Below are 16,032 nucleotides of genomic sequence, written 5' to 3' on the forward strand. Positions count from 1 at the left end.
GCAGCGGAAATCCCCAGCGTACACGTTTCTCCATTGTCTTCCACAGCTTTTTAGTTGGGTTCGTTTACACGTTGCGGACAATTCCGCTGCGGAGCATAGGCTGCGGTGCGGAATTTGGTGTCCGCAGCATACAATGGTTGTTGCGGACGTGTGGCGGACTTGTTGCGGACTCATTGCGGAATTTCTCCATTGACTTCAATGGAGAGTCAAAATTCCGCAATGAAGTCCGCAGCTGTCATGTACATGTTATGTGTGCTGCGGATGCGTATTGGTTTTACTAACATGACATTTCTTCATTCTGGCTGGACCTATGTATTTCTAGGTCTACAGCCAGACTGAGGAAGTCAATGGGGCTCCCGTAATTACGGGAGCGTTGCTAGGCGACGTCAGTAAATAGTCACTGTCCAGGGTGCTGAAAGAGTTAAGCGATCGGCAGTAACTGTTTCAGCACCCTGGACAGTGACTACCGTTCCCAATATACAGCAACCTGTAAAAAAAAAAAAGACGTTCATACTTACCCAGAACTCCCTGCTTCTTCCTCCAGTCCGGCCTCCCAGGATGACGTTTCAGTCCAAGTGACGGCTGCAGCCAATCACAGGCCAATCACAGGCTGCAGCGGTCACATGGACTGCCACGTCATCCAGGGAGGTCGGGCTGGATGCCGAAAGAGGGACGCGTCACCAAGACAACGGCTGGTAAGTATGAAATTCTTTTACTTTCACTAGGGAAAGTGCTGGCCCTTCTCTCTATCCTGCACTGATAGAGAGAAGGGAAGTACTTTCCCCTCAATACGCAGCGGCCAGTCCGCATCAATTTACTGCACATTTTGGGCAGATCCGCAACAGAATCTGCAACGCAGATTCTGTGCGGCATAGATGCGGACAGTTGCGGAGGAAATACGCCACCTGGGGCCATGCCCTAAGTGTCAGTGTTCACTGTGCATCTGCCATTATATTCATGAACCAGGAAGCCCAGCATGAACAGGTCCCATTGTAGGGTTGCAACGGTGCACAAAACTGGGGCACAAAATAAGTAATGCTGCATGTATAGTTATGGAGTCTCCTGGAGTAGTAATTTCTACAGGACACATTTTGGACCCTGTCAGTTGCCAGACGCTGTGTGGATCTCATGTAAATAATCACAGATCACAAACTCCTCATCAATAATTAACTTACTGTCCGGGATTGTTTATCCAACAAAATCCATGTGTGCGTTTTTAGAATTGGTGTCACCGTGCCATGGTGGGTGCTAAACAAGACACGTTGTGCCAGGGCTGGATAAATATTCATTAAACGTCACCATGGATGACTTCACTTTGGCAAAAGTATAGACTGGGCGCTATTACATAACGAAAATAATTAAATACAAATAAAATTCCACCCGTGCTGTGAGAGCTCAAAAAAGAGACTCTGCCCCGCTGCACGCCAAGGTGTTTTCACATCTACATTTGGTGCTTTGCCAAAAATAATTTCATGGTGTCTTATCGGCGCAATAAAGATAGCAGTGAAAGGGGTTTTCCAGCCGTAAAAAACTATTTATTGCATAATGAGAAGTTTTGTAACTTTTTAAAATACTTTGTGTTTTGATTCCTCACCGTTTTAAAGATGTCTTCTTGCTGTCAGTGAATGGAAAATTGATTGGTTCCATTCAGTGATATAGAAGCCCAGTTCTGCTTTTACACAGCTTTTGGTTTCTTACATTGTATCAGTGTAGAGAAAGCAAAGCAGTAGCAGCACAAATCTCTCCCCTGTCTCAGTGCTTACCTGCACTGATACATTGTAACGAACTGCAGCTGTGTGAGCAGGACTAGGTCTAAATAAATTTTTAGGATATAGTTCACTGGGTTGGCATCTTACATCTTGTGTGGGGGTAGAGAAGGGACACTGGCTTGGAGCACATCTCAGAATCCCAAGTGCTGCTTTTCATAGGCATTTGACTGTCAACCCATCAAATAAAAATATTCTTTGGACTGTCATTGCAGGCAGCAGGGCTAACACCCTGTCCTTAGGGGAAAGAATAATAATTGTGATCTGCCTACTTTTGGTCCTCCTAGACTTCCATGCATCCCCTCAGAAAATCCCAATGGTGTGCCATTTTGTCCCTGACCCCCACCCCAAAAAAGAGGCACTGACGATAAGTTGTTGCCAGGGTGTCTCGCTCCTGGGAACCCATTGATCAGTTGTGATCTGGGAAGAACCCAGCCGCAGGTGCTCGCCTTTCCTGCAGCGCCACCACAGGGAAATCAAAGAATTACAGTTCTCCTTTAAATCAATAGCTTGTCTGTGTAACGCACAGACATGATGGGTCCTCCAGGTAGAGACACTCTTTATAACCACTCTTTTCTCTGTCAAATAGATGAAGGTCCTGAATGGGGGAACTCGGAATTCCTCAATAGAATATTTGGAAATGGGTTTTCTAAACCTTTTTCATACATTCAGGCTGCAAAGGATACAACCCTTGTGTGATAACACCCGATCTGCTTGCTCTAGGGGGTTAAAACGTTACTGCTCACAATGAATAGAAGCGTCCATCTTGCCATTGGGGGGGACCAGGCAATTCTCCTCCCTGGCCAACTTTGGGTCAACTCTTCTGTCTAACCCCCACAACACAACTATAGAATGACCTACACTAATCGGTTCAGACCGCGACTGTCCGGATAACGCATTACATTGTGTAGCGACCCTCTTTCCCCAAAAAAAAACGGGTCAATCAGCTGATGGCTACGGCCAGATCCGGAAAATCGGTGAACAAATATATTTTCAGGGTGACCTGTGAGTCCCTATTGTTGCATTGACAAAAAGTTATTTGAGTTGATGTCTCAGCCTTGTCAGGAGTATTTCACAAAGTCCAGAAAACTGATTCTCTATAGTGGAGACCCCGTGAAAATGGGGCAGATGAGCGTGCCGCCATGGTAAGGAGCATCTCGAATTGAATGAGACTGGCAGAGCCTGGAAAAGAACTTTGTCATGCGAGATCATTGGTTCCCATTGTGGGCCGGTCTGCCCCTCCCCAGTCAAATGACATTTAGATACTATGAAGAGTAGTATCTGCCCGTTCACTTATTACGTACACTCTGTGCCTGAGGACTCATGTACTGCTGATCTGTGTTCTGGCGTTGACTAATTTCACATCTGCTGCAGTGATGGTTAAAATTCAGCAGGAAACTCAGGATCCGCACAATATGCCCGATGAACTGATATTTTTTGTGAATGGGAAAAAGGTAAAAAACAAAAATAATTTATTGCATTTTTAAATATTTTTGTTATTTTTGTAATTTTTTGTATTTAATTGTAGTTTTTTTTAAAGTAAATTAGTAACACGGTATGGCAATAAACGGACTTAATATACAGTCAATTAAGATTTGTTTTTTTTTTTTTTGCAAATGCGAAAAAAGGAAAAAATAAAGTCAACATTTTTTAAATTATCTATTTTTTTATTTAATTGCATTTTTATTTTTTGTTTTTATTGTATTTTTGATGAATGAATATCGTGATATTGCAATAAGCTGAATTAATGTACAGTCACAATTATAAATGAGTACTTTTTGTGAATAAGAAAAAAGATTTAAAAAAATTATTAAAAAATGGCAAAACAATGTTTTTTTTCATTTTCATATAATTGCATTTTTAAATATTTTTGTAGTTTTTGTATTTTTTTTATTTAATTGCGTTTTTAAAAAAAAAGTAAATAGTAACATGGTATTGCAATACGCTGATTTAATATACAGTCAATTAAGATTTGTTGTTTTTTTGCAAATGCAAAAAAAGGAAAAAATAGTCAACATTTTTAAAATGATCTATTTTTGTATTTAATTGCATTTTTATTTTCGTTATGGCATTTTTGATGAATGAATATCGTGATATTGCAATAAGCCGAATTAATGTACAGTCACAATCATAAATTAGTATTTTTTGAGAATGGTAAAAAGGTTAAAAAAATTGATATATTTTTTTTAAGTACATTTTTGCAGATAATAGATTCATTCCTATGGCCCCATGCCCACGAACGTGCTTTTCACGGATCTGTGTGATGGCCGTGAGTCCGGTGCAAAAAAACTCAGGACAAGTCATTTTCCTGTCCGGATTTACGGCTTCACAAACTGGTGAAATCATTCCATGTATCCTGATGACACTTGGATGCACAACAACAGATTTTTTGCAGACAAACGGCAACGGATCCGTGGTTTTGCAGCCCGTAAAACCACAACGGTCGTGTGCATTAGACCTGATTGCATTTTTTTAAACGAAACTGGTTACATGATATTGCATTGAGCCTCATTAATATAAAGACAATTATTTATTGACAGAAAGTTTGTATCAATTTTTGCCATTTTTGTTTTAAAAATCTGTGTTAAATTTTTGCATTAAATTTTTCTAAGAATATATATTATATAAGTATAAATGACATGAACTTACAACTACTTAGAACAGTATATAATACTATATATAAATTTAAATGAAATAGTTGTCTAGTGTAGGATCCTTCTATAAGGTGAACTGATCTTAGGGGGTCCCCGCTGCTTGAAGTCCCTGTATTCCCTATCTATCAATGTGGAAAGCTACAACACCACTGCAAAACACAGCAGCACCAGAGGCATATGACTGTCTTGTTACAATTTATCAGCGCAGCCAGGGGTGTGACTAGGAAAGACTGGGCCCCATAGCAAACTCTTGACCGGGGCCCCCCCAGGGTGCCACAAGCAGCTCCCCTTATAAATAGTGCCCCCTGTAGAAAGTGCCATACAGCCCCCCTGTAGACAGTGCTATATAGCCCCGCCTATAGACAGTGTCACACCCCATTTGTAGATAGCGCCCCCACCTCACCCTTGTAGATAGTGCCATATAGCCCCCCTGTAGATATCGCCATAAAGCCCCCACTGTATATAGCGCTATACAGCTCCCACTGTATATAGTGCCACACAGCCCCCTCCCTTGTATATAGTGCCACACAGCCCCCCTTAGTAGAAAGTGCAGCACAGCCCCCCCTTAGTAGATAGTCCCACACACAGACCCCTGTAGATTGCGCCACACTCAGCCCCCTGTAGATAGAGCCACAGCCCTCCCCCTTGTAAATAGTGCCACACAGCTCCCCCTTTTGTATAGTGCTACACAGCCCCCTTTGTGTATAGTGCCACACAGCTCCCCCTTGTGTACAGTGCCACACAGCCCCCCTTGTGTATAGTGCCACACAGCCCCTCTTTGTGTATAGTGCCACACTGCCCCCCCCCCCTTGTGTATAGTGCAACTTCGCAATGGTACATGTAAAAAAGTTGTGTCAGCCAGGGAGATGTCACACAAACATGGAAAGGTGGGTTTTGAGGCAGGACTTTGTGACTCTACAGGATAGCGGCACCGCCCCATGACCCTCTAATGAGTAATTAGCCTATAGTGTGTGACGTTTTAAAAGTGGATTTAAAGGATTTTGCTGCATCTGAAAAAAACATACAAGCGAATGTTTGGAAATATTGTCAGGTCATGTATTACCGCATGGTGGCGGTTCAAGGGGTTAAAACTACCTGACAGATTCCAATGAAATATACAATGAATTGAGAACAATTCCATCTGCCCTGCAATTTTGTTATTATAAATATATCCGATATAATTACAGATCTAGAACCAAGCTCTGACATATATACAGCACCACAACCAAGCTCAGTACATAAATACAGCACCAGAACAAAGCTCAGTACATAAATACAGCACCAGAACAAAGCTTAGTACATATATACAGCACCAGAACAAAGCACAGTACATACATACAGTACCACAACCAAGATCAGTACATAAATACAGCACTAGAACCAAGCCCATACATATATACAGCACCAGAACAAACCTCAGTACATAAATACAGCACTAGAACCAAGCCCATACATATATACAGCACCAGAACAAAGCCCATACATATATACAGCACCAGAACCAACCTCAGTACATAAATACAGCACCAGAACCAATCTCAGTACATATATACTTCCACAGAACCAAACTCATTACATATATACAGCACCAAAACCAATCTCATATGTATATAAGGCACCAGAACCAAGCTCAGTACTTACATACAGCATCAGAACCAAAATCAGTACATATATACAACACCAGAACAAATACAGCTCAATTTAGTGCAACCCCTGCCATATAGGTTTGTACGGCGTAAAACTACAGCTCCCAGCATGGCCTGAACAATGGTAAAGATATGCTGGGAGATGCTGTTTCACCAAAAAAAAAATCATTCCATCCATCATCTCGCTACAGATCATACAGTGACTACAGTGCTGATTAGAGGCAGAATAAGAATTTACATTAAGTGACTCACCGGTGACGTCTCAGATTCTAGTTATTTTCTTCTCCCTCCGGTCCAGACATCTATGATGGATTTCTACCGACCATGACCCACTTCTGCAGTTTTCCGCTCAGATATCTTCAGCTTCTCACTTTTAAGACAATTCTGCATCTATAAACGAAGTTAAAATTCTCAACACCTCTAAATATAACAAAGCGCCATACACTGCACCTCTAACTATAATAGCGCCATACATTTTGTCCTTAATTATAATAGTACCATACACTGTGTCCCATACACACACACACACACACACACACACACACACACACACACACATCGTGCCCCCTGTAGATAGTGACCACCATAGAGCCTCTGTAGATAGTGACCTACATAGAAGTCCCTGTAGATAGTGCCCACATATGAACTCCAGAGCTGCAAGGCAATAGTGCTAACCACTGAGCCACCGTGCTGCCCTACATATAGCTTCCCTTATAGCTAGTGCTCCACGTATAGCCCACCACTGTTTATAGCATCACATATAGCTCCCCCTGTATATAGTGTCCCATATATAGCCCACCGCTGTAGACAGTGCCCTACATATAGCCATCCTGTAGCTAGTGCCCCACAGGTAACCCACCCCTGTATATAGTGTCCCACATATAGCCCACCCCTATAGAAAGTGCCCTAAAAATTAGCTCCCCTATAGATAGTGCTCTACATATAGCCCACCCCTGTATAGTGTCTCACATATAGCTCCCCCTGTATATAGTGCCCCACATATAGACCACCCTGTATATAGTGCCCCACATATAGACCACCCTGTATATAGTGCCCCACATTCCCACACATAGACCCCCCCTGTAGATTGTGCCCCACATCCCCACATATAGACCCCCCTGTATATAGTGGCCCACATATAGACGACCCCCCTTGTAGATAAAGCCTCCACTATAGATAATGCCAGTCACAGTTTTATGAGAAAAAAACAAAAAACTTTACATACCCACATGATCCCGTTCCCACGCTGTTCGCTGGCAATGCAGATCTGCTCTCTTCTGAGCGGGTCTGCTGGAGCTGAGCGTCGTTCAATGATACTCATTGGCGGGGCAGAATGACTTGCCCCGTCAATCAGCGCCTTTCAAGCACGTAAGCATTGCACCGCTAGCCAATCAGCGTCATTGTAAGGAGCTGAATGGTCGGGAACATGCCCAGCCATTCAGCGCTAATGCATGTATTTGGCTGTCGCTAGCACCGGGGCCCCCTCCGGTGCTAGTGGCGCCACCGGGCATATGGGAGGGGGCGTGTTGGCTGGCATCACGGGCCCCCTCAAGCCACTGGCCCCGTAGCATTCGCTACGGCTGCTACCGCGGTAGTTACGCCACTGAGTGCAGCCTGTGCAGTGTGCACAGATGAAAGCAGCAGCACAAATCTCTCTCCTGTCCTGGACTCCAGGGTGATAACTCATATCTGCACTGAAACATTGTAACAAACCAAGCAGCTGTAAGGCCATGTTCACACGTGGCAGAATTTTTCCGCTACAAATGTTGGTGCAGATTCGGGGCAATTACGCAACGAATCTGCAGCAACATTTCAATATTTGACAGGTAATTCAGACGCTGCAGATATCACAGCGGACTTGCCACAGATTTCAGTTTTTGCTTTGCAAAGGCTGAAATCTGCAGTGAAATTCCGCTTCTTCTCCGCAACGTCATGAGCTGCTGCGGAGGGAAAATTCTGCACCGCAACCTAAATTCCGCACAGTTATTCTCCCCAACGTCTGAACTAACTTTCCTAAAAATGTATAGAAAGAAATGAAAAAAACGGCTGCTGCAGAATTCCACTGCGAACTATTCGCAGTGGAATTCAACAGCAATTCCGCCACGTCTGAACGTGGTCTAAGAAGTATTCGGTTTGCACAGGTTTTTAGCTTCGGAATGTAAACATTGTCTGTTTCCATTCACTAACAGCAAACAGAGATGTTGAAATGGTGGGGAATTGATATAGAAAATATAGTAAAAAGTTATTTATACAATGAATAAGTTTTATTTACAAAAAAACAGAAACCCCATTAATCTTAGGGAATCTACCCTGGATTTGGATGGGAGAGTGCCCGCCTTATGTTAATTAGGATCCCTAAGACTTCTCAGCCAATCACAGACGTCTCATGTATTTAACCCTCGCGGAGCTCGCATAGCATGAAATATCCTGTGCTGGACCCCTATGGACACTAGATGGGAAGGGAGGCGATGGCGGCGCCTCTTTAGAGGATGAACAGGCCGCTCTTTCCTCCACGAGATGTTTACAGGCGGCAGACACCTCAATAATAACTCAAGGAACTAAAACTATAAAAATAAAGACAATAATTGTGTTTATGGATCCATTCACTTTACACAAAGACGGCACACCATTTCCTTTTCTGTGGAAATATTTGCAAATATGGAGCCAAGATTGGTAACGCAAACAGAAAGCGCCGCCAAAACAATTAATCTTAAGTTTTATAACGGCATCTCCTTAGAGACTGTCTTACACAAAGCCCAGTTCCGCTTTGTAATATTATTTTACGGTTTAAATTTACATATGATTTTGACTAACTGATCCTATTACATCAGGTCATATACTCCAGTCACATCCAGAGCTGCATTCAAAATTCTGCTGGTATTATCTCAACCTCATATCTCATTTTTACCTCTTGCTGGTTCAGTATCGGTGCAAAACATGCTCCGTTGTGGTGCATTGTGGGAGGAAAAATTAACGTAACGTGTAGTAATCTGATTGTAGCAAAACACATTTCCCACAATGCACTTCATCAGAGTGCTGTGCATTATAGGATCTCAGGTAATTCAATGAGGGCTGAATCTGGCAGTGAGGGCATATTCTGTGACAGCCAGCAGAGGAGGAGTAGCAATAGAGAGCTATCTGTCTCCATTATGTTCTATGTGCGGTAAAGAAATAGCTAAGTACCCCAGCCTGATTCTAGGACCCCCACCTCACCTGCAGATATGCCATAGATACATTTGACTGTAATACCCCTTTAATGTACTATATACTATGTATTATAGACTGTGTGCAGTACTTCGTATGACCAGCAGGTGGCGTGTAGACCTTTTATGATACAATGTCATTTGTACACTACTCTGAACAGGAATCATATATACTACATGGCATAGTGTGGGATCCCTCTACAAGTTCAGTGTATGCCTATTCACATTCCTCTTTTGAACGCACTTTCTTATACATTTTTATCTTTTTTGCAGGTTATCGAGAAAAATGCTGATCCTAATATGACTTTATTGACTTACCTTCGAAGGAAATGTATCCATGTTTTTTGTATATTCAAGGGGTAACATAACATATTTTTCGGACTATAAGACACAGTTTATCGCAAGAATAAATCTTGCTAAAAACTCCCTGCGTCTTATAGTCGGCAGTCAAGCGACCCGTCTGCGCCAGACCCCCTGACCTTAATTAACCCCTTCCCAACCCAACGAGGGGGGTGATGTTTGGAGCGGGCTCACTCGCCCGTTTGAAAAACTGCAGGTGTCAGCTGTGTTTTACAGCTGATATGCTGAACAGTGATTGCGCTGTTCCTGGCCGTTTAACTACTTAAATGCCGGGGTCAATAGCGACCGCTGCATCTATAGGGGTTTTCCTATGAAGGACATTTATGACATATCCACAGGATATGTCATAAATGTCAGATAGATGCGGGTCCCACCTCTGGGACCCTCACCTATCTCTAGAACGGGGCCCCCTAAACCCCGTTCTAGCTTTGTGTTCTCCAGGTCACTTAATGATTACATGGTCGAGTTACGGAAACGCTGTTTCCGTAACTCCCATAGAACTGAACTGGGATACGACTCTATCTGACATTCATGACGTATCCTATGGATACGTCATAAATGTCCTTCATTCAAAAACCCAGGTGGACGGCCTCCGACAGCCCAACGCCCCCCCCCCCCACGCAATGCAATCGGGGGTGCCGATGGTTGTCTAATGAAGGCCAATGGGTCTGCTTTCTCTCTGTCTCTGCTAAGCCATGCCTCCAGCAGAGTAAAAATTTAAATATACTGCAATACATTTCTATTGCAGGGGTTTGTACCAGCAATCTAACGATCGCTGGTTCAAGTCCCCTAGGGGAACTAATAAAATGTGTAAAAAAAATAAAAAAATATTAAAGGTTAAAAAAAAACAATTATTTTTCCCCAAGCACAATGTAAAAATAAATAAATAATTGGTATCACTGCGTCCGAACTATTACAATTTACCGTTATTTAACTCGCACTGTGAAGAGCATAAAAAAAGAAAAAATAATGAAAACACCATAATCGTTGTTTTTTGGCCACGTTAGCGCTAAAAAAATGAAATAAAAAAAAATCGTATGTACAAAAAAATGGTGCCAATAAAAACTAAAGCTCGTCCCGCAAAAAATAACCCCCCACACCGCTCAATAGATGAAAAAACATAAAAGTTATGGCTCTCACAATGTGGTGGAACAGAACAGAACTATTTTTTTTTAACAAATAGTTTTTTCTTTGTAAAAGTAGTAAAATATGAAATAATTTTTTCCTATTTTCTGTTGTCTAAAACCTGGGGGCGTCTTATAGTCCGAAAAATACGGTATATGGGAAACAACCTGGCACCTATCTCAGTTAGCAAGTTTAGTGGGAAAGCAATATTCTATATTTATGGAGATTTCTGTATACGTCGCCATTCTTCAGACTCCTATATCTATTGTATCATTAAGGATTATTATAAACTTTAAGTTGCCTTTACCAGGGAATTCTGAATTGGGGGGGTTCCCTCATTAAAGACCCTCATCTATTAACTACAGCATTTCTCAATTTGGAGGACCCCACGTCATTGCATTACATCGACAGCCTATTGAGTTTAATAAACACCATGTAATACTTCATTTCCCCTGTGGTGGCGCTGCAGAATTGGACACTTGCCACACTCCCCCCCCCCCCCATAGATTATAGCTGATCACTGGGAGTCTCAGTAACAGGACATCCCATGATCAGTTTATCATTGGGGTGGGGGCGGAGTTTCTAACAAATCCGGATTGTGAAAAGGGGAGAACTCCTTTTTCACTCCTGGTAACCACATGAGCGACATTTTTACAGATTGTTCTCTTGTTTTCTGTTTGGGTCTTTAGGTGTCTCCATTATTTCTGTGAATGTCTCCCTCTTTCTTGTCACTGGTCCTCCTCTTCTTCTTTTTAGTTTAAAGGAATGCCCCAGGCAAAATTGACACTGTCTTATGCCAAGTTCAGGGCCTAAAGGGGCGGAGCATGACACAAGGATTCAAATAACAACAGAGCAATAATCTGTGTCATGCTCCGCCCCCTGAGGCCCTGCACTAGGCCCAATACAATGTATCACTTTAGTCCGGATTGTTCCTTTAACTCTTCTCCGATGAGCAGGGTCTTCTCATAACATGTCCAGAATAAGATAATAAGGGCCTTTTCATATCAGCGTTCGTTTTTCGTCGACTGCGCTATTGATTCCGTCAAAAGAACGGAAACCTTACGGAACGGAGACAAACGGCGACCATTTGCAACGGAAGCATTACCATTGATTTACAAACGGAAGTTATGGTCTCCATTTGCCTTTCTGTTGATGGGTTCCTCCGACGGAATGGTCTGACGGAATCCATAAACGGAAACCGAACGCAGATGTGAACACACCCTAAACTCCAGTCTGGTTAAAAAGGAAAGGTTAGGGGACTGCACGAGTCGGACGTGCGAGAGAGGAGCTCCGTGGATTACAGGAGAAATCCTAGCCCATCCGCAGCATTTCGGGCACAGAGATCACCCTGCTTATTACCTGTCCCTGTTGGAACAAAGTGCGAGCAGATCGGCTTGATCTGGAGGCCGCACACGCCATTTTTTGGCCGCCGAGACTTGAGGCCTAGTGGAGAGATAAGCCGTGGCCTCGACTTCCTGACTGAGCGCCTGCGGCTTTTGATACTTACCGGCCGTGCGGAGGAACCTGCCCTTGACCCCGGAGCGCTCCGCTTGCGGGAATAAAGGTACCAGGGGTCAGGGAGGATTGAAAGACCCGCCCGGCGGAGGCCTGGGTGCTCCACCTTTTGAAGCTGCCATCTTGCGTGGACGGAACGGCCAGCGTTCCAGCGCTTCTCAGCAAGTGCCACACGTTAGCCCTCCATTTACCCCTCATCATTCTTGGTCATTTTCTTTTTGGTCACTGAACCAGAAAATCTGTCGCAACTGACGCTATTGCTACTGGCTGTCGCATACGTGTACCGCGCAATTTTGCTGTGTGAACTTCTGATATAATAGGGATTGATATGTAGATCTCACCCTGACTGGTTTGCTTTTTCAAGCACTTTGTACGGCATTTCTCTATTAACAATGCACGCCAAAAGAAGAATAAGGCCTTATTCACACGAGCGTATTTCACGTCCGTGTTACGCGCGTTAAAACAACGGACGTCACACGGACCTATGCAATTCAATGGGGCCATTCTCATATTCAGTGTTTTTTCAGGCGTGCGTCCGCTGCGTGAAACTCACCATACCCTATTCTTGTGCGGGTTTTGCGCATCACGCACCCATTAAAGTCAATGGGTGCGTGAAAATCTCGGACAGCACATGGACGCAGATCTGTGTGCTGTCCGGGATTCACGCAACAGTTCCTTCAGTTTATTTTGCTGATGTAAAAAACGTGTGAGATACGGATGACATAGGGGCGCAAAAATGCAGACGCGCACTGTACACGGATGTCACATGGAACGGCAATGCAGGAAAAATGCTGGTTTTTTTACGCGTGCAAAACGGACACGTCCGTGTGAATAAGGCCTAAAAGTCCGCAAGATATAGACAAATTCCTCCGGAAACAATCTGACCACTCAATACTCAGCGAGGGGAAATATATTGTAGATGATGCAACAGAACGTGATCAAGGAGCTGACTCTGAAGAAGGAAGCGCAGCATCGGATGCAGCCGCTTCTTCCGACACCTGCCAATTATCGAAAGTTTTCCATAAAAAATGCCTGGCTCCGGCCCTCTTTCCGGTTCTTAAAGAGACTCTGTCACCAGATTATAAGTGCCCTGTCTCCTACATAATCTGATCGGCGCTGTAATGTAGATAACAACTGTGTTTTTTATTTTGAAAAACAATAAATTTTGACCAAGTTATGCACAATTTTAGATTTATGCTAATTAGTTTCTTAATAGACAACTGGGCGTGTCTTTACTATTTTACCAACTGGGCGTTGTAAAGAGGAGTGTATGACGCTGACCAATCAGTGTCATACACTTCTCTCTTCATTTTTAGCAGTACTCGCAACACAGCATGATCTCGCGAGATCACGCTGTGCTGTCACATACTCCCACATTAACTTTACCGAAGTGTCCTGAGAGTGAATAGACATCGCCTCCAGCCAGGATGCGATGTCTATTCACACTCCCGACACTTCGGTAAAGTTTTTCGGGGACTTACTCACAAAGCACAGCGTGATCTCGCGAGATCACGCTGTGCTGTCATTCACAGAAACTTTACCGAAGTGTCGGGAATGTGAATAGACATCGCGTCCTGGCTGGAGGTGATGTCTATTCACTCTCAGGACACTTCGGTAACGTTAATGTTAACGAGTATGTGACAGCACAGTTGTTAACAGTTGTTAACGAGTATGTGACGAGTATGTGACAGCACAGCGTGATCTCGCGAGATCACGCTGTGTTGCGAGTACTGCTAAAAAGGAATGGACGAAAGTGTATGACGCTGATTGGTCACTGATTGGTCAGCGCCATACACTCCTCTTTACAACGCCCAGTTGGTAAAAAAGAAAAAACATGCCCACTTGTCTATTCAGAAACTAATTTGCATAAATCTAAACTAGCTCATAACTTGCTGAAAAATGATCGTTTTTCAAAATAAAAACCACTGTTATTTACATTACAGCGCCGATCAGATTATGTAGGAGATAGGCCACTTATAATGTGGTGACAGAGCCGCTTTAAGGAACTGTCTGATATTAAATCTGAAATGAAGCATGTGGGGAGCCGGGTGGAAACGCTGGAAACCACACAGTCTGCTATTGTGGTACACAGTGATGTCGTACAAACAAATTTCCTAGCACAACAAGAACATCTCAATTATGCTTTTCTCATGATGGAAGATCTGGAAAACCACAGTCGCAGAAAGAATATACGTGTTAGGCCTCATGCACACGACCGTATTTTTTCCCACCCGTAAATACTGGCGTAAATACGGGTCCGGTGTCACACGTATTCCACCCGTTTTGCACCAGTATTTACGAACCCGTGCTCGTAAATATGGGTCCGGTGTCACACGTATTCCACCCGTATTTACGAGCACGTTTTTGGCGGCAAAATAGCACTGCACTAATCGGCAGCCCCTTCTCTCTATCAGTGCAGGATAGAGAGAAGGGACAGCCTTTTCTGTAATAAAAGTTAAAGAAATTCCTACTTACCCGGCCGTTGTCTTGGTGACGCGTCCCTCTCTTCACATCCAGCCCGACATCCCTGGATGACGCGGCAGTCCATGTGACCGCTGCAGCCTGTGATTGACCTGTGATTGGCTGCAGCGGTCACATGGCCTGAAACGTCATCCAGGACGTCGGGCCGGATGTCGAGAGGGACGCGTCACCAAGGCAACGGGCGGGAGACCGGACTGGAGGAAGCAGGAAGTTGTCGGTAAGTATGAACGTCTTTTATTTTTATTTTTTACAGGTTTATACTGATCGGTAGTCACTGTCCAGGGTGCTGAAACAGTTACTGCCGATCAGTTAACTCTTTCAGCTCCCTGGACAGTGACTATTTACTGACGTCGCTTAGCAACGCTGCCGTAATGACGGGTGCACACATGTAGCCACCCGTTATTACGAGAGCTCCATAGACTTCTATGGACTGTCCGTGCCGTTATTACGGCCAGAAATAGGATATGTTCTATCTTTTTTAACGGAACGGGCACCTTCCCGTGTGAAAACGGGAAGGCACCCGTCGCCAATAGAAGTCTATGAGCCCGTTATTACGGGTCGTGATTACGACCCGTAATAACGGGAGTTTTTACGGTCGTGTGCATGAGGCCTTAGGGATCTGCCAGGTACTTCGTCTAGGTATACTCCTGGGATTAATCAATCCACACCTGAGGCCAGACCTGTTAGACTGACACCGTCTCCCACCAACCAGGGTGGCAGGCTCAGGAGTGGGAGAGCCTATTGCGGCCTGGTCAGTCGGAGTTAGCTCCGCCCCCTGTCCTTTATTACCTGCCCTGTTCTCTTCCTCAGTGCTTGTAATTCTTCTGGATTCCTGGCCCCACTGCTGCTTGCTCCAGCCTGCTTCTGCCGTGCTTCTGCCTTGCTGCAGTTCCGCTTAACCTGCTTTGCTTTGCCCCTGGCTTGCTTCCTTCTCCGTGCTCACGTTGGTATACTCCTCTTCATCCTGGTCCTGACTACTCATTCACCGCTCCGTTTCCTCGCGGCGTTCCGTGGCTACTGCCCCTTCCCTTGCGTGTTCCCTGTTTGTTCTCCCGTGCACTTAGACAGCGTAGGGACCGCCGCCCAGTTGTACCCCGTCGCCTAGGGCGGGTCGTTGCAAGTAGGCAGGGACAGGGCGGTGGGTAGATTAGAGCTCACTTTCCCTTCACCTCCTTCCTGCCATTACATAATTACAAGCCACTACCTAGTCTACCATTTTTCCTATGCTGACGCTATCATGGACCCCCTTGAGACCCTGACCCAGCAGATGCAGGGCCTCTCC

General features: G+C 44.3%; 1 protein-coding gene across 1 annotated transcript in view; it reads left to right on the forward strand.

Moving 5' to 3' along the window:
• The first annotated feature begins 3,086 nt into the window (after window positions 1-3,086).
• Window positions 3,087-16,032, forward strand: part of XDH (xanthine dehydrogenase) — a 118,679-nt gene continuing 105,733 nt past the window's right edge. The window contains exons 1-2 of the mRNA XM_075863435.1: window positions 3,087-3,220; window positions 9,543-9,600. Of these exons, the coding sequence (XP_075719550.1) occupies window positions 3,143-3,220; window positions 9,543-9,600 (136 nt within the window). The 5' untranslated portion in view covers window positions 3,087-3,142. The remainder of the gene's footprint in view (window positions 3,221-9,542; window positions 9,601-16,032) is intronic.

Source organism: Rhinoderma darwinii, chromosome 4 (assembly GCF_050947455.1).
Source record: "Rhinoderma darwinii isolate aRhiDar2 chromosome 4, aRhiDar2.hap1, whole genome shotgun sequence".
Lineage (NCBI taxonomy): Eukaryota > Metazoa > Chordata > Amphibia > Anura > Rhinodermatidae > Rhinoderma > Rhinoderma darwinii.